At 44.8% G+C, this 21759-nt stretch overlaps 3 protein-coding genes across 3 annotated transcripts; all 3 read right to left on the reverse strand.

Annotated features, from left to right (window-relative positions):
- Window positions 1-4737: 4737 nt before the first annotated feature.
- On the reverse strand, window positions 4738-16710 carry LOC115548352 (alanine aminotransferase 2-like). The gene is made up of 11 exons (XM_030362908.1): window positions 15941-16710; window positions 10562-10651; window positions 10265-10373; window positions 9871-10004; window positions 9248-9491; window positions 8731-8810; window positions 8479-8615; window positions 8025-8199; window positions 6179-6334; window positions 5801-5913; window positions 4738-5628 (listed from the first exon to the last, which is right to left on the reverse strand). Exons 1-11 carry the CDS (start codon window positions 16298-16300, stop codon window positions 5538-5540), a joined length of 1689 nt encoding a protein of 562 aa, XP_030218768.1. The 5' UTR covers window positions 16301-16710; the 3' UTR covers window positions 4738-5537.
- A 785-nt stretch (window positions 16711-17495) lies between these two features.
- On the reverse strand, window positions 17496-19988 carry fuz (fuzzy planar cell polarity protein). Its single transcript, XM_030362914.1, has 3 exons — window positions 19869-19988; window positions 19549-19618; window positions 17496-19435 (listed from the first exon to the last, which is right to left on the reverse strand). Exon 3 carries the CDS (start codon window positions 19413-19415, stop codon window positions 18096-18098), a length of 1320 nt encoding a protein of 439 aa, XP_030218774.1. The 5' UTR covers window positions 19416-19435; window positions 19549-19618; window positions 19869-19988; the 3' UTR covers window positions 17496-18095.
- Window positions 19989-20369: 381 nt separating this feature from the next.
- LOC115548373 (guanine nucleotide-binding protein G(I)/G(S)/G(O) subunit gamma-5) lies at window positions 20370-21757 on the reverse strand. Its single transcript, XM_030362942.1, has 3 exons — window positions 21558-21757; window positions 20989-21131; window positions 20370-20662 (listed from the first exon to the last, which is right to left on the reverse strand). Exons 1-2 carry the CDS (start codon window positions 21726-21728, stop codon window positions 21006-21008), a joined length of 297 nt encoding a protein of 98 aa, XP_030218802.1. The 5' UTR covers window positions 21729-21757; the 3' UTR covers window positions 20370-20662; window positions 20989-21005.
- Window positions 21758-21759: the final 2 nt, after the last annotated feature.

Below are 21759 nucleotides of genomic sequence, written 5' to 3' on the forward strand. Positions count from 1 at the left end.
CAGCAATTCACAGATAGTCTGTAGGCCTACATAATGAAGGCCATTTGAGATATTGTGTAGGACTACCTCTTTCCTTCTCTCACAAGGCATAGTTTCACCTGGTCCCATTATAGCCTCATTAGTACCTTTGTTATGAAGCCCAAACATCGCATTCAAGCGTTTCATTGAATAAGTGGCGAAGGCTAGAGCAGTGCTTGAAATCTCAAAATAAATAAATAGAAAAGCAATAAGAAAAATATTCAGGAGCACAACCCATGATCATCACTAAGTGTAGACTAAAGTCAAAGTTGCATTTCAATAGAACCACACCTAACCACATGGTTAGGTCCTCTTGTGCCAGATCTGCAATTACATAACGAAGAAATGCAAATCATGGTGTCTTACAACATTGAGGTAAGACGCAGGGCCGGCGATTGTCTGTAACCACTGACATTGACTCTCCTCATAACTGTATGCTTCTGATATAACAATGGAAGGGTTGATTACAAATGCAAGGGATTCTCTTTCAAAGTGACCGCACATGACGTAGGGTATGGAGGTCGATTTGTGTCTTTATTATGCAATCAAAAATAATAGGTCTGAGAGCAAAACTTTCCATACTGCAATCAAAAAATAGGTTTGAGAGCAAAACTTTCCACACTGCAATCAAAAAATAGATTTGAGAGCAAAACTATCGACACTGCAATCAAAAAATGTTTTATTGCAAGATAAATTAATGTGATAAAAAAAATATTAATGGGAATCCAAAAGTTTTGTTTGCAAATCCAAAAGTTTTGTTTGCGAATCCAAAAGTTTTTTTGGCGAATCAAAAAGCTTTGTTTGCGAATCCTAAAGTTTTGCTTGCGAATCCAAAAGCTTTGCTTGCTGTTCAGCTGAATCTCGTGGGCGGGACCTACGCCGAAAGATGTAAGACACGTCTCTATTGGCCAGTCTCGATCGAAGTGACAGCTTGGCAACATCCACAGTTAGTAACGAGAGAGGGAGTTCTATTTCATGTAGGCTACGCCGTCTAGGCTTCGCCTTATGGGCTTGTCCCGTGCGCGCCCTGAAAATTCCGTAGGCCTCCCTGTCAGCCGACAAGTAGACCATGGCAGAGGAGAGCAGGGCGATGTTGTTGACCGCCGCCGCGGATTGAGAGGCACAAACGAACACCCTGTCCGTCAGGCCGACAATCTGCTTCTGGAGGCGGTCGGGGGGCAGCGGCTTTTCGGATGTTGCCAAGCTGTCACTCCGATCGAGACTGGCCAATAGAGACGTGTCTTACATCTTTCGGCGTAGGTCCCGCCCACGAGATTCAGCTCAACAGCAAGCAAAGCTTTGGATTCGCAAGCAAAACTTTAGGATTCGCAAACAAAGCTTTTTGATTCGCAAACAAAGCTTTTTGATTCGCAAACAAAACTTTTGGATTTGCAAACAAAACTTTTGGGTTTGCAAACAAAACTTTTGGATTCCCATGAATATTTTTTTTATCACATTAATTTATCTTGCAATAAAACATTTTTTGATTGCAGTGTCGATAGTTTTGCTCTCAAATCTATTTTTTGATTGCAGTGTGGAAAGTTTTGCTCTCAAACCTATTTTTTGATTGCAGTGTGGAAAGTTTTGCTCTCAAACCTATTATTTTTGATTGCATAATAAAGACACAAATCTACCTCCATAGTAGGGCTGTGCACCATAATGACAGTGTTCCTACCTGAGTGGTAGTCAGTAGACACATGTCGGGAGATGGATAATTGCAACACCCTGATCAAAAGGGTTTCAGTCAAAGAAAACATACCTGGCTGGAAACAGTGTTGACGCACATAATTACAGCCAGAGACCAGAATGACCAAAATTCGTGTTTCAAGTGAAAGAGGAAACCAAAACCATAATGTAACTTGATTATTGGTTTGACCTTGAACATAAAGATAAGATAAATCATTGGCTGATGATGCTGTGCTTTGTTATATGAGCAGTACTTAATATTGAACATTGTCTTGGTTTGTCTGATATTGCACTAAGAGAGGCACATTAAGAAAGGCCTATTGGCATTCATCTGCAGTCTGCTCTGAGTCGATCATGACAGTGATAACATTCTTGCATTTCTCCATGAAATGTCAGCCAGAATGTGGACATCTGTCATCACCATTCAATGGCCAACCACATGACGCGTAACACATGAGTGCACGCAAATAACAGTTTTTTGAAGTAATTGCAAGAAATTTGGTGGGGAAGAAGGACACTCAGGGGAAGCTTATACTTGGCAAACACATTTATATGTCTACTATATATCTACTTATCTTTTCATCTCGGCCATGTCTCTGTATTACATGCACACACATGCATACACACACACACACACACACACACACACACACACACACACACACACACACACACACACACACACACACACACACACACACACACACACACACACACACACACACACACACTCTTAAATGTTGTTCCCACCATGGTGAATGCATGCCAGAAATCACAATACACAAGATTGATACAAGAGCCTGAATAGGAGCTCCAGAGACATTTAACATGCTGCCAGGCAGCACCCTGTGCTAGAGAATCCTGATACTGTGGACCCCTGGCTGATGATTCTTCCGCATCCGTTTTACGGTCCGTTAAAGCAATTGCTGTCAGATAAATCAGGTTCCAACCAGTGGGATGCACCTGAGCTCTGGAACCAATTTCTACAGAAACATTACAATTTTTCTCAGTCGCTTTGGTACATTTCTCGAATCATCCTCAACATTTGCAAAACAGTTAGTGCATTCCTCAAAACAATTCGTACAAGTAGCAAAACACCATGGATTACCTGCAAAAGACAAAAAAAAAAATCCTTAGTTCATCTCTCAAAAGTAAATATTTGTTTCAAAGAACATGTCAATGCCATCAGAATGACAAGTCCTTGGGACATTGTCTACGGATAAGACAGCCAAATTGCTTAGTCATGTTGTCAACATAAAGGGTGTTCCGGAGGGGTGTTCTGATGTAAACTATGGCTAAAGTTTTGAAGACAATTATTGTAAATTGTTACAGGTACACCTGAGTGTATGTGTCACATTTACGCTTTTGCTGTTTGTACTGTAATTTGTTGACAGACCATGTCATTGTGATACAGAAAGGAAAAGATAGCACTGCATAGCACAAAGAGGTTAGGACAATCTCCTTAGGCTAAACTGTACATGCAGTGCTGTAGGAATTACAGTGCAGTCTTCCTACACCTCCTGACTTTCCTTTCGGTTGGGCGACAAATTCTCATCCACATTACAAAAGTATCTTCATGAGATGCACCTTTGAGCTAATTCAGTAAACTGGTTGATCGTTGGTTGATCTAACGCTATAGAGAAAGTCATGATTCACCTGGGAGCAATTTACCAATTCATGACAGATTTAGAAAAAATATTCTAATGGAAATGTATAGAAATATGCTTGACATATTATGACAACTTGTTCAACCATTTTGTATGTAAAGACTTATGCAATTAACTAATACCTACATTTTGTGGGGGTGAGACTTTTCAATAGAGACCCATTACAATACATTTTTATCAACATGACATAAGCAATTGTTAATGAGGGAAAGGGCAGAGAATTGTACATAATCACTTGCATGGATGCTTTGCAAAGAAACGCGGAACAGCTTTTTAGATGTGAACAAGTGACACAATGATTTGAATATTGAACAGGTAGTTTAGAGAATTTCAATTCGGATCTGAGAGTTGTACCAGGAAAACTGAGACTCTTGACCAAATCTAACCCAGAAAACACTTTACTCCTGGTTTCATTTCAGACATATATAGACACATATTTATATTTACCGTCCTTATTGCTTCGATGTTTTGAAAGCCACTTTAAGGGCGTATTCATACCTGCCTTGTTTGGTTCGAAGACCAAACCAAAAAAATCGCTGGTGCGGAACTTTGGGGCTGGTGTGAATGCAAACCATCGAACTCGGGTGCGGACCAAACAGCCGGTCCGAGACCCAGCCGGAGAGGCGGTCTCGGTTCGCTTCCAAACGAACCCTGGTGCGGTTCGCTTGAGATGTGATTGCGACCGCGCTCGGTCGACCAAGTTCTAAAAATAATATGCCTTTTTGGACGCAATAGACTCCCATTGCTGCTTGTTTATTCATTTATATTGTTTGATTTGTGCGGTTGATTCAAAGATCAACGTCACGTCATAAGAGCGGCATCACGTTATCAGACCCGTTCAAAATGAGTCGTGGCTCAACATGGAGCGAAGAGGAGACGAAATGTATTTTGGGCAGACGCCAACATATAAAGTAGCCTATGATGGAGAACAAAATTCCGATGCATTAAATACTTTCAGTACAAGGATGGGTGAGAAGGCGTTCGAGCGGTCGGCGGATAGCATCATCATAACATCGACGTTGTGCCAAACGCCTCTGATGCTCCAAAAGTAGGCTACTGCAAATGTTTGTAACTGTATGTAACCAATCACTGATCAGTATAAGCACAACGAGGGCAGCACGCTGAAACTCCATAGTTTGTTTACTTTTTTTTTAATGCGTTAGGCCTACCCCACCCCCGTCCGTCTTGTCGAATGATTGAACGATCTATGCACACACGTAGGTTGCTGACAGATTATCGGACTGTTGCGAAAAACTGCAATAAAGGAACCGCAGAAAACCAAAAAATAAACTTTGGTTGCGTTTTAGTCCTTAGATCGAACTAAGGACTTCCCTGGTGTGAATACGTTAACCACATTGAGACAATCCATTGCGGCTATTAGGATTTATTCAGAATTAAGGCAGAGAAATAAAGACATCATCCATATCAAAACTTTACAAATGATTAGTTGTCATATAACAGAAACATTTCAGAGTTTAATCTACACATGACATTATTAAAACATTGTGCGCCTTCGAAAAACCTACTTGGTTTAAAGAAAAGTTAAAATCAGAACTGCAAAATCATCCAAATGCAGTGATTGGCAGAATGAAAAGGGAGGGGTCTTTGACATTCTTTTTACTAGTCCATGTTCATTTGATTCAACTGATATCTCTCATTCCTGCGTCTATTATTTGGCATATACTCCATACATTTTCATTTCATATTTCAGGTTCATTTCATTATCCATGACAAGCTTTTTATTGTAAACTTGTTATAAAAGAAAGACACCGACCAGCGTATGTTTGTATGTGTGTTTGCATGTGCCTATGTATGTACGTGTATATATTGTTTAAAGATAGCAAATGGCACACGTTAAAATGGTGTGCGTCATGACACTACTCTGCCGTCCTTCGTTTACTCCTGAACTGTCTCTCGCCCAATTTCTAGCAGTAGTGTCTGCTGATACACCAGAGATAGAGAGAGACAGAGTTCGCTTCTCCGTTTGCACCATTTCCAAACTAACTACCGCACAGAAGGTGGGGGCTAAAGTACATCATCATGGAGACCACCAAAGCCACTTAGAGGGGAAGGCACTTTCTAAACGACTTATTTATTGAGTTTGTGGTTTTTATCGGTGCGCCAGCACTCCCCCTGGTGTCCTGGCAGGGGGAGGAGGCTGCAGCTTTAGGAGTACTGGTTGGTGAACCTCTGGTGGAACTCCTTCACTTTAGTCAGCAGGACCTTCAGCTTGTCCATCGGCGGCAAGATGGTCATCCTGAACGGGGGATGAAAGAGAGGGGTCAAGGGGTCATTAATATCAACCCATCATGGATAGGCCTTTAAAGGGGGGCGACAAAGCAACTGAAATGGAAGCAGTTTGATGAAGGATGAGTGAGGAGTAGTGGGATCACGTGCGAGTATATGTGGTGAACCCATGGTCCTGCTACCTGAAGTGGTAGGTGCCGTCCTTCTGGCCGAAGCCGCTCCCGGGGACCAGGCAGATGCCGGTCTCCTCCAGCAGCCTCATGCAGTAGAACATGTCCGGGGCCTGGTCGTTCTCCTGCAGGAGGAACACCAAGAAAGTCATGAGACAACGGGTTCCTTATCACACATGGGAAAGTTCAAATGTGGGTATGAAGAATCTGCGTGCGTGAGTGATTGGGTGAGAAAAGTACAGTAGATAATACAAATGTTAAAAACGTTACTTTTGTGAGAGCTCTAATAGGTGACCAAATAGGTAAACTTAGGTGACGGGCATTAGAGTTTACGAAAAAACAAAAAAAAACGACAGAGCACTATGAAGTGACTGGGAGGGGGGGACTGACCGCTGCCTCCTCGATGGCTGCCTTTGAGAGGCTGATGCTGGGGAAGGAGTACATGGCTCCCTGCACAGGGTTACAGCTGATGCCAGGCACCGTGTTCAGGATCTCCTCCGTCAGTCGGGCCTTCTCTGCTAAGGCACTCAGCGTGGCAGAACGCTCCTGGAAGGAGGGAGGGAGGAAAAATAAAGAAAGAAAGATAAGAGAACGAAGGCGAGGGTCAAGAGATTAATAATTATCAACAACTTCCGTCCTCAGTGAACAACAAGTAGGGCAGAGTTGTAACAAGCACCACAATGTGCTGAAAAGCTCAGAAAGCACTGGAACACACACAGTGAACTGAGAGCAGACAGAGACAAGATGGAGGTCTTGAAATGAACCACATTAATGCAGGAGGCAAAACAAACCCCCATCCCAAACCCAACGGCCTTCCGATGGTTTTGGGTTTCAAGACATAGCAGGCCACCGGAGCGTGGTGGAGTATAGATTAACAGAAGCCTGTCTGCAGCAAATCAATAGCAATGAGACATGCAGAAAGGTCAGCCTTTAAAGAAGGCAGGGCTATTAGATCGACCAATTTAAGTTACTGGGAGGTTGTATAACCTTGAGGAGGTTTAGAGGCCCACGTTTCCCTGGCCTAAGCCCTCAGGAGGACTCAATGCTCTCCAAAACACAGTGGGAAAGGGAAGGGACGCTGAGGAGGGGTGGCTTATCCCAGGGAGGGCCAATTTGCAGCCATAATACATATATACACACACTAGGGCTGGGCAAGTTAACGCTTTAATTAAGCGTTTACACATCATATTTGTACGCGATTATTACAAATTGACACATTAATGCACGTTTAATAGGCTAAAATGTAGCTTCTTCCCCTGAGCCATCCAGGCGCTGAACGTTGCCAAGACCTGACCTCTCAGACAATCGAAAAACAGACAATCCCGCACACGCACACAACATGTGGCAGTTACCAGGGAACTGTGCAATACCCTACTGTGAACCATCTATCCATCCATCCATCCATCCATCCATCCATCCATCCATCCATCCATCCCACTTTCTAAAAGGACTTGTCCACTATTGGGTTATCATGTTTACAAGTCATTCAGCTGCACTTTAACTCAGTTTTTAGTTATAATTATATTAGATGTGTATTTATAGCTTTTCTGCCCATAAAAGGTTTTTTAGCTTAGAAAGCAAAAGTAGCCTATAGCTTATTTATCAATGGTGCACAGAATAGGTTTAGTTTTTTTGATTGTTTTTTATCATGTATATTGTTTATACATGTTCCTTGTCCTCTCTTTTTTAAGCACCAGGGGGGAGCACTCCCAAATTTTGCTGTACTCTTACATGTACTTTGACAAATAAAGATCATACATTCATTCTTTCTCTTTTTTTTTTTTCTTTGAAAGGTTTTGCCCACAGAATGTCAACATTCATATCAGATTTTTTTTATTCACTTCTTTACTTACAATTACACTTGCAGGAAGTGACAGCCTGTTTACAATTCCCAAATCTGTGGTGTTCTGTAAGTTTCATATTAAACCCTCACTAAGTGAGTCAATAAACTCTCTCAATTGGGTCTAGTTTTTGCTTATTAAGTACATCTGGTATGAATGATAATGTGTCATTCCATTTGATAATCTAATTTAACTTAAATTGGAGTGGATTTTAAATACATTTTTAAAAGTGCGATTAATCTCGAGCTAACGCATGAATACTATGCGATTAATCGCGATTAAAGCTTTTAATCGTCTAATATAAAGGGTTAGGTAAAAAGTTTGACTAAAACATCCATCATGTATATCGACATCTATAAGTCAACATTAATATTAATAATAAGCCCTGTGCAAACCTTGATGAAGTTGATGTAGGAGGGCTCCCCGGGCTGCGGGGGGTTGACCACCAGCCCCATGAGGGCCTGGCCGGGCACGGGGGGGCAGAGACGCACCGACACCAGCTTGTTGAGCTGGGCCTTCACCTCTGGGTCCATGTTGATGATCTCCATGTAGCCCCCACGGAAGCCACATCTGTAAACGACAAACAGGTCAGCTAGGGAAACGGGTCACGGGAAACTATTTGGGCAACGTTTTTAACCAGACTAGGTACTGTTTGGTCATCCAGTGACTTTGATTTGTTTAATAAACCTGCTCAGTAATGAGCAGGTTAGGGTTAGGGCGTCCGGTTCAAGGGTGCTTACAGGTTGACTGCAGACATAGGCGTTCAGACCTGGAACCTTTCGGCTGGGAGTCGACCCCAGCCTCTACACTTTCCCCCTACGCCTCTAGATACAATCTCCTGAAACTCACTCTCCCATGTAGCACTTGGAGGTAGAGTGGAAAGAGACCAGTTCCACACTGTCCGAGTACTCTGGTCCCATCTCGAACAGAACCTTCTTGAAGGAGTGGAACTCGCAGCCCTCTGCGTACACGTTATCCTGATAGACCTGAGCCACAAAAACACGCACGCTGTGTTATAGTTCAGAGAGTGAAGGGAAGAAACGTAACAATGCTCGTATACAAAAGGAGAAACATTCACAATAAATTATATATTGTTTTTACCTCATCTGCCATCAGTAGGAGGCGCTCTTTAGCAGCAAACCGGATCACATCCTCGATGCAATCTCTGCTCTGAACCTGGCCTGTGGGAGGAGGGGTGGTGTTTGAGTGTTGAGTTTGGCAGTGCCATCCTTTGCTGCCCTCTAGTGGAACATTAGGTATTAAAACATTGCCACCGTGGCAAAAAGGGTACTGATTAAGAACATACAAGAAGGAGGGTTTTCAGTCCAATGGCTTGGCATAGCTACAGCCAAGGACCATTAAACAAAAAGCAGAACCATTTATATTGCTACCATTGACATTTTTTTATGTTCCTTAAATGTTGGTCTCCCCTTCCCTGTCCAGTCCCGTGACCTTTCAGACCGTGACTATGACATGAACGTTCATCAGCACTTTTTCTTTGTACGTTAACTGATTGAATTTTGTACAATCCTCACATTTGTCGAGGATCTTATATGATTCACTTCACACACGCCCACGCTCACTCTAGACGCCCGCCCGCCCGCCGTGTCCTTCCTACCGGTGGGGTTCCCGGGGTTGATGATGCAGAGGGCGCGGGGGTTGCAGTGGCGGCGGGCCTCCTTCAGGGAGCGCTTCAGCTCGCTGAGGTCCATGCTCCAGCACTTGTCCTCGTTGAGGTAGTAGTTGATCTGCACGGCGCCCAGCTCGGCCAGCGCCGCCGAGTACAGCGGGTACTGGGGGATGGAGATCATCACGCCCGTGCGGCCCTCGTCCTCGCCGCACACCAGCAGCTTCAGCATGGTCTGCAGGGCATAGGAGGACACGTCCAGACGGTTCCCATGGCAACAGAGCTCGGGGCCACGCAGTGTGGCGCAGTTATCCCTGCGATGTCGTCAAATGCATATATATCTATCTATCGCATTATAGAGGGAAATGGTTCGGTTTCTATTTGTTTATTGAAATGAAGACAATGTTTGCGTTTTCTATGGTCCTGAGGAGGAGGATGGCAGGATGGAGATTAATCCTGCCAGATCTCCCTAGTTACACAGCTAACGGGGGTATCACAAAGTTTAAGCACTGAACCCAAAAGCTGACGTGGAACTGGGTCCACAACGTATGCAGTCGGTGTAACCGTCCACTCTGCACTTTTAGAGCTAACGGAACATGAAGACCACTTCGCACCATGATGCCATCGCTGGCGCCCGTGGTGAGGTAGACGTTCTCGGGGTTGCAGGGGATGCCGCCGTCCCGCCGCTCGATGTAGCGGGCCACGTCCTGCAACACGCAGTCGATGCCCTGGCTGGCACTGTAGGCGCCTGGGGGAGAGGCAAAGGTCATGGAGAGACCCAAGGCAACAATAGAGACCGGTGGGAGACAGAGAGAGGGAGAAGGGAGGGGGAGAGAATGTGTGAGTGAGTGAGTGGAAAGAAAGACGGCAAGACAGAGATGGCTGATTATGTATTGACAGTCTGACAAGTACAAACGCTGAGATGAGATACTACTTCTCCCCCCCCCCCCCCCCCCCCCCCTCTCGAGTTCCCACGTGACCTGCGGCCCAGTAAAGGACGCCACTCACCAAGACTGCTACCTCCGCAGGACTGCAGAATGCGGCGGGCTCTATGTTTAGCATCCTCTGGGAAGGAGCTGTCGTTCAACAGCTCTGGATAAGAGCACATGGCCAGCACCTGAGGACCATCGGGAGAAAGTCACAGAGGGACAGAGAGAGAGAGAGAGAGCCAAGAGGCAGAGAGAGACAGACACAGAGACAGTTGAAACATTTTAAACAGCAGCTGGATGGAAATTCAATCATTCAAATATGCGGTGCCATGTGTGGGAGATGTGGCATGGAAGAGGTTCGGTGCAGACTGCGTACCTGTCGGAAGAAGGTGATTGGCTGCTGACCCATGGCGTGTGCGTCCCCGATGTTGGCCTTGATGACCTCAGCGAAAGGCTTCTTCACTCCCTGCAGACAGAAGAAATTAACAATGTCAAATGATGATATAGACTGCAAAGAAGATGTTGGCTGGGTAATGCATGGAACTGCCGAAGAGCCAGTGCACCCACATTTTCAGCTGGAATTTGAACACTATGATATTTAAAAATATATTGTTTTGGGCTGACAGTTTTAGGGAGGAGGGGGACCTGTGATCCCCATGGTTACGTCCAACAGCAACTTTATGATACTTTTTTTAGTACTTGAAATGCGGCAAACACTGTAGCGATATAATAGTTGTTGAGGAATCCTAACCCTCACTCGGACGTGGACATTACACATCGCTGCTCAGATGGAGCTTCACCATCCACACACACCGTGGCGTTGTACAATAAGGGTCGAAAAGCTCAAATTTCTCACGGACAGCGCAGTACACCGCTGCCCAGGCAGAGCTCAACACGTCTACACAGACGGCCCCTGGGTCGTGACAGGTGAGCGCCTTGGAAAAGGCCCTCAGACGTCACGAAAAGATCACCACCTGTGTTCGCAGCAGTTCTCTCCTAATTTGGGCCTTATTTGTCTTCTTAATTTTAGGGAACTGAGCTAATGGGCGAGCAGAGGACAGTATCTCCTAGCAGGTCGACAAAGCAAAGTTGCTGCTTGCAAAACTAAGATCTGCTGTGTCAGCAACACACAAGCACACACACACACAAACAAGAGAAGAACATTGTCACACTCCCATTAAAAGACACACACACACACACACACACACACACACACACACACACACACACACACACACACACACACACACACACACACACACACACACACACACACACACACACACACAATGAGCTAAAGGAACCAATGAACCGTATTGGGGGGGCTACTAACCTTCACACAGATCATGTAGGGTTAGGAATGTCAAACTAAATGTTGGGGGTGTTTATTTGGATGTGCCAAGTTTAAGAATTTGGTTTATCAACCACCACAATAGAGAATTTATAAAGAGGCGATTACATTTATAAAATCAACACCATTTCAAATATCAGTGCATATCGGCAAACATCGACCACCGATATATCTGTGATAAGCCAATATCGGCCGAAAGAATCGGCCAACAGATACATCGCTTGGGCTCTAATCATCATTATAACATATCAGAAATAGCACTATTGCCCAGTTTCTCATGTTTGAAAGGTCATTGTGGGTTTAACAGGAACAAACTGCTGACCCATTGAACTGCATGGAGGCTTGAGTAGCGCAAATCTAAAAGATCATAATTGTGCAGAAAGCTGTGAAGGGAAGGTCTGTTCAACTCTAGAGATCTGATTGACTTCATTGTTTGCTCCATTGCTGTTATCAAAAGAAAACAAGCGGAAGGAACTGAGCTAATGGCCGAGCAGAGGACAATGTCTCTTAGCAAGTCAACCAAGCAAAAGTTGCTGCTTCCAAAACTAAACTCTGCTGTGTCAGCAACACACACACACACACACACACACACACACACACACACACACACACACACACACACACACACACACACACACACACACACACACACACACACACACACACACACACACACACACACACACACACACACACACGGTCTACATTTTTCCCAGAGATTTGTTTTTCAGAACCATGCATGCTTGATCTAATTTTCAGCAGAGGGAATGTTATGGATGAATTAAATTAAATGTATCCGATATTGCATCATTAAGAAGTTATCTCAAATATGGAATAACATAATACAATAAATGATGTTTACCATTGAGTGACCTGTATATTGTTCCAGCTGATTCTGACAATCAGCTGGAGAAATATACAGGTCCTTCAAATCAGTCCAAACAACCTTTGCACAGTGTCCCTAATGTGTATACATCAAGACCAGGAGGCCGATTGGGTGTCCTTATCTTACAGATACAGCCCAAGATGCACAGAAAAATGCTTCTATCCTCTAAACCGTAGACTCGTCTTGGGTCAGACTGACTCTGAGCAAAGGAACATAAAATGGGCGTCACAGCAAACTGAGATTGAGAAAACAACATGACCCCTGGTAAACAGTAACACACCCACACACACACAACCAGGTGTCTGTCTGGAACCCAAGAGTGCCACACGCTATTCGTTCCAGAGGCACGCAGCTGAAATCCCCCCCCGGTGTTTGTCCTGCCAGGGTCACTAAAGCCGTTCCAGTCCAAATATTTCGTATCGAAAAGAACACAACCTTCATTTGGCCACTCCCTCATTGGCTGCACAAGGGAGGCGTCTCTTTGGCTAAGCCAATGGAAGGGCCGGACCGATGCACACTCCTCAGTCCATGGTTCAACATTCACAATCAAGAGCCAAGGATCATTTAGAACCAAAACATCCCCCCAGTTGGTGGAACAACAGCCGCCTCCCCCCACAGAGGCTGGATGGTTCCCTATGTTGTCTTTAAATGATGGGAGCAAACATTCAGCAAAGACCAAGCAAAGCACACAGAATAACTAACCACCCCAAAAGGGGCTTATTGTAAACTAGTGTCAAACTATTTAACGAGGCTCACAATAAATTAAAACTATGAGGGACAATTATTTGACCGTTGTACTTTATATGGCTGTGTGTCATTTCTGATTGCCATCGTTACGTTACTGTTCTCTCCGGACTCGTAGGGTGTCACAGATTTTGTTCCCATAACAATGAACCCAATTTAAAGACCGAAGGCAATTCGCTCATATAGTTCTGCCTAGTGACAAATTTGACAATACTAATTATGTGTTTTTTGCTTTCAGCTCAGTACATCCACAGCAATGTTTATGGTTTATTTTAAACTGCACATCAAAGTGAAATCGCCAACAACAATAAACTTTGAGTTAAAGGATTAGGAAGGAATAACGATTTGGGCTGGCAGGGTTCAAAGTCTCCTCTTAAAATGATTTATTCGCAAAGTACAAAACAATCACTGTTAAGGTTAACAGGAATCTACTGTGAGGACAACTATGTAATCTCACTCACACACTGAGTGAGTGAGATTAGGTGTCAGGAAAATCCTCAATGATGAAAAATAAAACGTCATGACCCCCTTTCCAGACACCCTACACCTATCCCAGTGTGTTTTTCCTTCATGCATCCAGCTGCTGCCACTGGATTACTACCGCCACGCAAATAATGATGTCTATGATCAATATTTGCTATGTATACACTGTATTTATATCAATATAAATAAGATGTTGATGCCCCCCTAGTGCGACCAAACAATTAGTAGTAGAATTCGTAATATCATTGGAGAAATATCGAGGGAAAATACTGACAACTGACAAATAGTGTTGGTTGCACACATCAACACAGTGCAGGCGTGCATCAACATAGTGCACCTCATACCCACCCCAGCACAGCTGCTTGAAATAAAATCGTAGATGGGAACACTATGCGTGGGTGGGCCGGTCTGAGGACCAACCATCTTCTCCTTAATGCAACTTTCATAGTGTTAAAGTGGTCATCACGGAGAGCTCGGTTTCATTCTCTTTGGGGGCTCCAGTGGCGGACAAACTTATGCCACTTGAGCCACCAGTCAGTTGAAGAGCGAGCCTGTTGCGGTGGCTCCGCCGTACCCAGTATCTCGGGCCTTCCAACTGCCGCTGGGCGAGGGCAAAGGCATCACTAGCTGTGCACTACTTGTTATTTCAGGGCAAGGCAGGAATGTCCCCAACACCCAGTTCGTAACAATTATAACACTGCAAATGCACAGGCTTTCATCAGTGGGCCATAGGCTCAATCAGCATTGTTTTAACTTGTTTTGCGATGGTGACTTAAATGAAAATCTTTGGTTATCTTCAAGATTTCAACTTGAAATAAATCAATCATCAGTTTTGCTGTGATTTCATCAGAGAATAATAAAATATTCTGGGAGCTCTGTACAATAGGGACAATTCTTTTCAGGTAGTGATACAGTGGCAGAAGCAAAGGACGCAAAATGTTCTATAGTTAAAGCACTGGCATTACATTTGTACAGGGTGACACGAGTACAGAGTGTTTGAAACTGGGTAGACACTGAATATAGAGGCCTATGGGCATCATTTATCCTATGGCTGGTGGCTTGATAGGAGAGCCCACTGGCTAAGGATGAGCTGGCTCTCAATTAACAGCATTGAAGGACCGCAAAGGTCTTAAATAGGCCATCTTCTCACAGAACACCTGCTATAAATGTCTCTTCTCTGAGGGAGATTCATCTCTCACCAAGGGAGGCTAATAGCCCCAACCACACTTAACACACCTGACTGCACTCTGTACACCAAGCTTTGGTTTCCTTGACAACATGAATTGCTGAAAGAAGAACAACTATTCGTTATTCAAACCAATGTGTTGGCATGAATGATGCGCCTTAGTACACACATTAGTGTTTTTGTAGAGTATGTAGTAAGGGGTATAATTTATGCGGCCAACCAGTCTGAGAGGATAAGAGTATGTCATTGTCCTGACGTCCAATGTTTTTCTCAAAAAGTAGCCCCCATCACAGATGGCAATCATGGAATGAACACGATTTTATCAGAATGTAGTAAATAGTAATCGCTTGAAAAATAGTAACAGCAGATGTTTTGAGGTGGTGAAGATAACGGTAACCACTCGAAGAGAGAAAGGAGTAAAAAGATATAAATAAAGAAATAGCTCAGGGTCTAGGTGAGCCCGGCCAAATATCTCAGTAGATCTCCCTGGATTCTGTAGTGTGCCTGGCTAATTATAGGCCTTCTGCTAATTAAATAACAAGGGACTTTGGGGGGAGGGGTGGATTTGTAAATACTCGGGAAAGGGACTAATCTTCTAATGGTAATTAGAAGCAAATGGTCATGGATCGGGAATAAAGTCGACAATTCGGGACGGTACAGATGCTGCAAGATTGCAAATATGATTTAAAAAAGTATACGTTTGCCCAAATACCTTCACTCCACTCCACATGCAAATGACCTGACGAGGTACATCCATACACATGCAACTCAGACTTATATAGTCTCTTAGGCACAAGAATATGCAATACATTAATACGTTTTCAATGTCCAACGTATGGATAACAACTGCTAAAACGATATTTCTGCATTATTTGTTGGTGCCCAGATACCTCTGTTGTCAACGTCAGTGCACCATGCAGTAACGTCACATGCACCGTAAGCACCAAGTACAACGACTGATTGGATCCGTTATTCGTTATGAAATCGAATACAAGTCACAAAGCTGTTAGCAATCACTAACCGTGTCAAATTAAACCGAATAGGTCAAAATATGTAAAGAAAGACTAGGCCTGCAGTGGGGGGGGGGGAGGGGAGAGAAACCCACCTCCCGAAGCTCCTTCTCGATCTGCACGGCGCGCTGCACGATGGGTCCCCGCACGGCGTACTCCACCTTCTTCACCGTGGGATTCATGGTGTCGATGGTCAACACCTTGCCCCAGGGTCCGTTCTCGGACATTTTCTCCTTAGCGTATCCAAGCCGCGAGGCACTGAGTCCAGAGTGGGCTCTGCTCGGGGCAGTGAAGCGGTGCAGCGGGGACGATGAATGAACACCCGGGGTGCTCGGGTGTGCGGCGGGGTGCTGCTGCTGCTGTACGCCGCCGCAAACGAACGCCGTGTCGTTCCGTCCACCTGTGAGAAGACGGACGTTCCTAGACGGTATTCTTTGTATCCAAGTGGCTGCCATGTTATTCTTAAGGGTTCACGATATATTTAAATGTCCTTGGTGTTCTGCAACCACCGTCCCAACTCTAGCCAAACTCTCCAACGCTATGAAAGTGCCACAACCGCACTTGTGAACTGACCACGGCGAGCCTGGACCTTTGAACCTGGCACCGGCCGGCGGAAGGCGTTTCTTCAAAGTGGCTAGCGTTACGCTACGGTTTATATCTTACCAAGTACTGAATTTAACAACAACGATCCCAACAAAGGACTTCAGCACTAACGGCAACATCTCTAAACGTCTCTCGAGTTGAATAACCGCCTCCTTGTGTGTACGATGTCCTCCCCTCCCCTCCCCTCATGCCGTTACTCTCTGCTCACACACCGTTATGTTGCCAATCTGAGCTGAGTCTCCGGTTACCGAGGCGACGGAAGGGATAAGAGGGGCTATGTAAGAGCACTGGACCAACCAGGCTCGACCGCTCAACCATCTTTTGAATTACACTACACGTGGGGGGAGGATTTTGAAAGGATTCTACTATGCCAATGACAAATCGAAACAATAGCCTGCATTTTATCTACATTTTGAGAATGTTTTTTCTTTCCCCTTATAGTTTTTAGTGTTATACCTGTGAGGAACTGTCTGTCTAGTCTTCATATGCATTTGAGATATAATTCTAACTGGAGAGTTCCACAATATCACAGGAAGTTGAACCACTGGAAACCAGAAGTAGATACCAGCCAGTTGTCTCTGCAAGGCTGAAGCCCATGCTTTGCATTCTGTTTTGAGTTTGGATGGCATATTGTAGACTATTATAGGGCAAATGTCAGGTGGAGGAACAAGGTTCGCTCTCTGTATAGCTGCTGTCAATCCAGCCATTCTGTCAGTCAGGAGTTACTTAAAAGTTTAAAAATACTTTCCCCCACACACATTTAACATCCACACACAAGGGACAGGGTTCTATCATGGGTTGGCAAGAGGCCAGGACAAACTTTGATTAAATCTGACGGCTTGAACACCCTGTGCTATTGCAAGATATCACTTCTCTACCAACGCTCATGAACACATAACAAGTAACAGTGCCAAATGTTGCCACATTTGAACATCCAACCACATCCACTTAAATATTATTATTCACAGTAATCCAATTAAACATATATTCTTCAGTGGGCTATAGCATAATGGAGCTCATCACATTAGTCACTGTGATTCGATTAGGGTCATTTTCATCTCATTCCATTTAATAATCTGATCTGTTTGAATATACATTGAAATCCAGACACAAACAACACATACTTGTTAATGCAATCACTCAATTGGCAAGAATACACAGAATAATCAATGCCAGTATTAGACAATCATTAGATATTTCAAATGAAGCAATCATAGGGTTGAAGGCAACATGAACAGGGACAGAAACTACAGGATAGATAAAAAGTAAGAACGGTCAGACATTGCCCTCGGGTTACAGTTCTCAGTTGGTCTCAGTCTCTCACAGTGAATAATTCAAGCATAGGTTCAATCACAAAGCTAAGCTTACACTGTCACAGAGTAAGCTAATTGATAGCAGGAAGGGCTATTTGCAATAGTTGCTAAGTCACATCACAAGTTACCTCCCTTTGGTGTGGCAACTGAATTTGAGGCCCTGTTGATCCTGTACTGATCCCCAGTATGTGGTGACACAGCATAACTCCCAGTAAACCAAATTCATATTTCAAATAAATACTATGGACTGGTGAGTCCCCGTTTAAAAAACAGATAGCCAGAAGCAAAGCCTGTGCCTGAAACACATTGAACATGTTCAGTAAGAAATGTTTCTTTAAAACCCAGTGTCTGCTGTGACAGCCAAGAGGGTCTGCGTGGCAACGTTCCTCAGGGCGAAGGTGGGCACCGAGAGTGGGGTGAGCAGGAACAGCTGATGATGCTGGGTCTGCAGGCCGTAGCACTTGCACTCCTCTGTGACCAGATAGCACTGCATGGGCTGGTGGGGAAATCCAGCCACAAAGTCCCCAGAAGCGCTGCTTCTCCTGTGGGCCTTGTCCTCTGCCGGAGCGCCGGGAACTGGCGCCTCCTCCTGGCTGAAGTAGCGCGTGGCAGCAAAGATGTAGAAGAGCCTGAGCAGCTCCCAGCAGCGGGCTTTGGAGGGCAGGGTGGGGCTGCGGTCGGCACTGGCCCGCACACAGGAGACGGAGCGCCGGGCCTCCCGGTTCAGGACCAGCAGGGCCAGCACGTCGGGGACGCTGAGGGACACGGTGCTGGGCAGGCAGCGCTCTCCGACGGCCAGGCAATCCCTCAGCGTCTCCACCAACGGGGACCAGAACTGCCTCACCAGGTCGCACTGGGCCTTTTGCAGGGACGGGGTGGGGCCGCACAGCACGCACACGTCGGCCCCTGGGAGCAGCTGGAAGCGGAGGAGCCGGTGGGCCACCGTGGGGCTGCCCTGGGGAAGGAACACCGGGTAGTCGCATGAGGCCGAGCCAGAGGAAGAGAGCATGCGCATCAGAGCGGAGAGCAGAATCACCTCCTGCGGTGCCAGGCGCCACCAGTTCTCAGTGGCCGCCGCCACGCGGCCGTGGACCACCAGGCAGCCAAACTCACTGTCCACAGACTGGGTGAAGCCGTTCACCGCCTCCTGGACCAGCGCGGGGTTGGGGGGCAGGAGGCAGTCGGCGCAGTGCGTCAGGTTTCCCATGATGCCCTGGTGCCTGTCCTCCAGCAGCTGGTCGATGAGGCCGAAGCAGGAGCGGAGGTCCTTCTTCAGCCGCTCCACATTCCTCGTGTTGGTAAGCTCGTCCCTTCCTAGCACCAGCACCATGCAGTTCCACACGTTCTCCAGCAGCCGCTCCAAGAACAGCTCTTCCCCTTTGACATGGCCTTGAATGACCCCCGATGACCGTTGTCCCCCGTTGACAGCAATGAGCATGACGCTATCGTGGAAGACGCGCCATACAACTCTACCGCCACAGTCAGTCTGACAGCTGGACAACACAACGCCCTGGCCATCTCCAAACATGTGGACTCCGTTCAGGGAGCCGATGACGGAGAAGGGGAGCTGTTTTGAGGCCCCCCTGGTGAACAGAGGAACGCCACTGTTTGCAGTTAGGCAGAGGATCTGCGTTGAGCCATCCTGCAGCATCATCTCTCATGGGACACTTGTTACTGTTGGAATTATAGATATGATACATTAAGATATATAAGGTGCATAAAGTAAAAGTCTAGGAATAGGTTGTTGCAGGAATAAAGATAGGTTAGATTTAAAAACTCTGATTTACCTGAATAAGGCTCATCTAATTCTAGACCTGACAAAGGACTCATCTGATCCGTAGAAAAGGCATCGTTGTACTATCTTGGTACATTATGAGACAGGAAAGAGTGTCCAATATTAATATGAGTTAGTACATTATGGTTTGGATGAGTTGAGATGGACTAGTAACTGGAATTCCAAGCGGCTCGTGTTTCCACAGCAACTCATGTCACACCGATCACATGACACTGTTGATTTTTCTATCTTAAAATCCTCCATGGCTAAAGCAGTTTCATCCATTGATACCAACATGTCACTCTATTGAACTATAAATACTGAAATACATGCCTGCGCTCAGTATGAAGTTAGAGTAACTAAAATAATTGTGTCTTTGGAATTCCTTTTTCTTGACTTCCGCATTTTGAGTCCCGCGATACTACCGGTTTTACCACCCCCCGTCTTCATTTAATTGCTACCCCATTGGCTCACAAAACCGGGAGGTCATGCTCAACCCCCATTGGCCAACTAAGGGGCCTAAGGAGGTGGAGCTGTAGTTGGACCCTTCTCAATATTTGACGCAGGGGGGCGCTACTGAGAACATCATTCAAACGCATTGAATTGAGACCTAATTACAATGTCGATACATAATTAATAACTATCAAAGCGTGCGGTACTTTAAAATTTACTGAGGCAAAAAAACATAACAATTATAAATACAAGTGACCCATAAATAATTTGTGGGAATTTTGGCCAGAAATTATGCCAGAAATAAGGATTATATAACACTATCATGAGAAACGTAATAATGTTTAATTGTAAAAATATAAATGATAAGACACACAATGCAGCTTACTTGAGAGAGTAGTAAAGAATGTATTTTAATCCTTAAATACAAAAAAGTCAAGAACATTGATGGCTAAAATAGAACGTTAGAAAAGGCACAATAATTTAATTGAAAAAAAAAATCACACTGTGCCATGGAAAATAAACCGTCTTTCTTCTCCTCGGGTTGAAAATAGATGGCAATTTTGACACGATTTCATCTTTATCGACACAAAAGAGATCACGTGGCAGTATTATAATGGCTTGACATGAAGAGCAGTGTTGAGGTCAACTTTTCCCTGTAGCACTTAACAGAAGGCCTGTGGAACAAATACAAAATATATTTCGGTAAGACATAACCTATTTCGTTTTGCTAGGACATACTTATTTATGAATGCCATCATTGTCAGTTATCCAACCTCTCCACAAAGAAGCAATACAAAGATTAGCTCTCCCCCCATCCCAGTAAAATGGTGTTCATTGTTTTAATGAGTGTTCTTACATTTTTATTAGATATCAAAATGGAATGGGAAAAACAATCTTAGAATTTCTATGCAAAGTTTACAATTTGCCAATTAAATTGATTAACAAGCAAGAAAATAAAAAAGTGTAGACGTTGTTGACTATAAGAAGAATTAATACGTACCGATGAATGCAGTGGTCTCACAAAAAGGAACAGACTTTCTGTGGTCTGAAAGGATTAGTGCTGGACGACACTCCGGTCAGGAGAGGGTCCTGCATAGCATTCTGCATGCAAAATTGTTGGAGGTCTGCAGCAGCTTGGGACACCTGTAAACGAGAGAACGAAAGTGACACATCAACATAAGTACATTATATGAACACTGATGTAAAATAAACACGGGCACACTTTTCAGTAGATAACAATTTCGATCGTTTCGGTTGATTCATCGGTGGGTGCAAACAGGGGGCGCCTTAGGGCGCTTCACAAGGACTGTACATAAATACTGCATTACACCGATCTATGATGTCAATCACGCCACAATGTATCGAGACATTGTTAACGCGACACTCTTTAAAATGGGTTTTCATCGTGCTGACACCCAGAGTCCACAGGATATCAACAGTCTCCCTTCGAGTCCCACGCCCTTCTTTTCCCGAGCAGCGTTAGCTGCTAACGCCGTCGCCCACCTACGTTAGCCCAGTTAGCGGATCGTTTCCAGGTGTATCAGTTATTTAAGATCATTCAATAAATACCTTCACTCTGTTAATGCTCGCCTCAAAGCGTAGCTGCTGCACAATTTTCTTCATGGCGACGAGATTTGAAGAACTGGACATGGTGACTGGTAAATATAATGCTGTGCGGTGCGATAGTTCTCTAGCTAAAGAGATACAAGTCTGGGGGACAAAAGCAAAAGATGATGACATCCGGATTCCGGTTATTTCTTTGGGTGCAGTT

The sequence above is a fragment of the Gadus morhua genome, chromosome 8, assembly GCF_902167405.1.
Source record: "Gadus morhua chromosome 8, gadMor3.0, whole genome shotgun sequence".
NCBI lineage: Eukaryota > Metazoa > Chordata > Actinopteri > Gadiformes > Gadidae > Gadus > Gadus morhua.

What these genes read in the sequence shown, in the direction of transcription:
- LOC115548352 (XM_030362908.1), bottom strand. Translation starts at nt 16,300, where the DNA reads ATGGCAGCCACTTGGATACAAAGAATACCGTCTAGGAACGTCCGTCTT. An exon ending in CAATCACCTTCTTCCGACAG is followed by an intron (nt 10,374 to 10,561) that starts GTACGCAGTCTG and finishes GATGGTCCTCAG; the next exon opens with GTGCTGGCCATGTGCTCTTA. An exon ending in GCGCCAGCGATGGCATCATG is followed by an intron (nt 9,492 to 9,870) that starts GTGCGAAGTGGT and finishes TATGCCCTGCAG; the next exon opens with ACCATGCTGAAGCTGCTGGT.
- fuz (XM_030362914.1), bottom strand. Translation starts at nt 19,415, where the DNA reads ATGATGCTGCAGGATGGCTCAACGCAGATCCTCTGCCTAACTGCAAAC.
- LOC115548373 (XM_030362942.1), bottom strand. Translation starts at nt 21,728, where the DNA reads ATGTCATCATCTTTTGCTTTTGTCCCCCAGACTTGTATCTCTTTAGCT. An exon ending in CGAGCATTAACAGAGTGAAG is followed by an intron (nt 21,132 to 21,557) that starts GTATTTATTGAA and finishes TCTCGTTTACAG; the next exon opens with GTGTCCCAAGCTGCTGCAGA.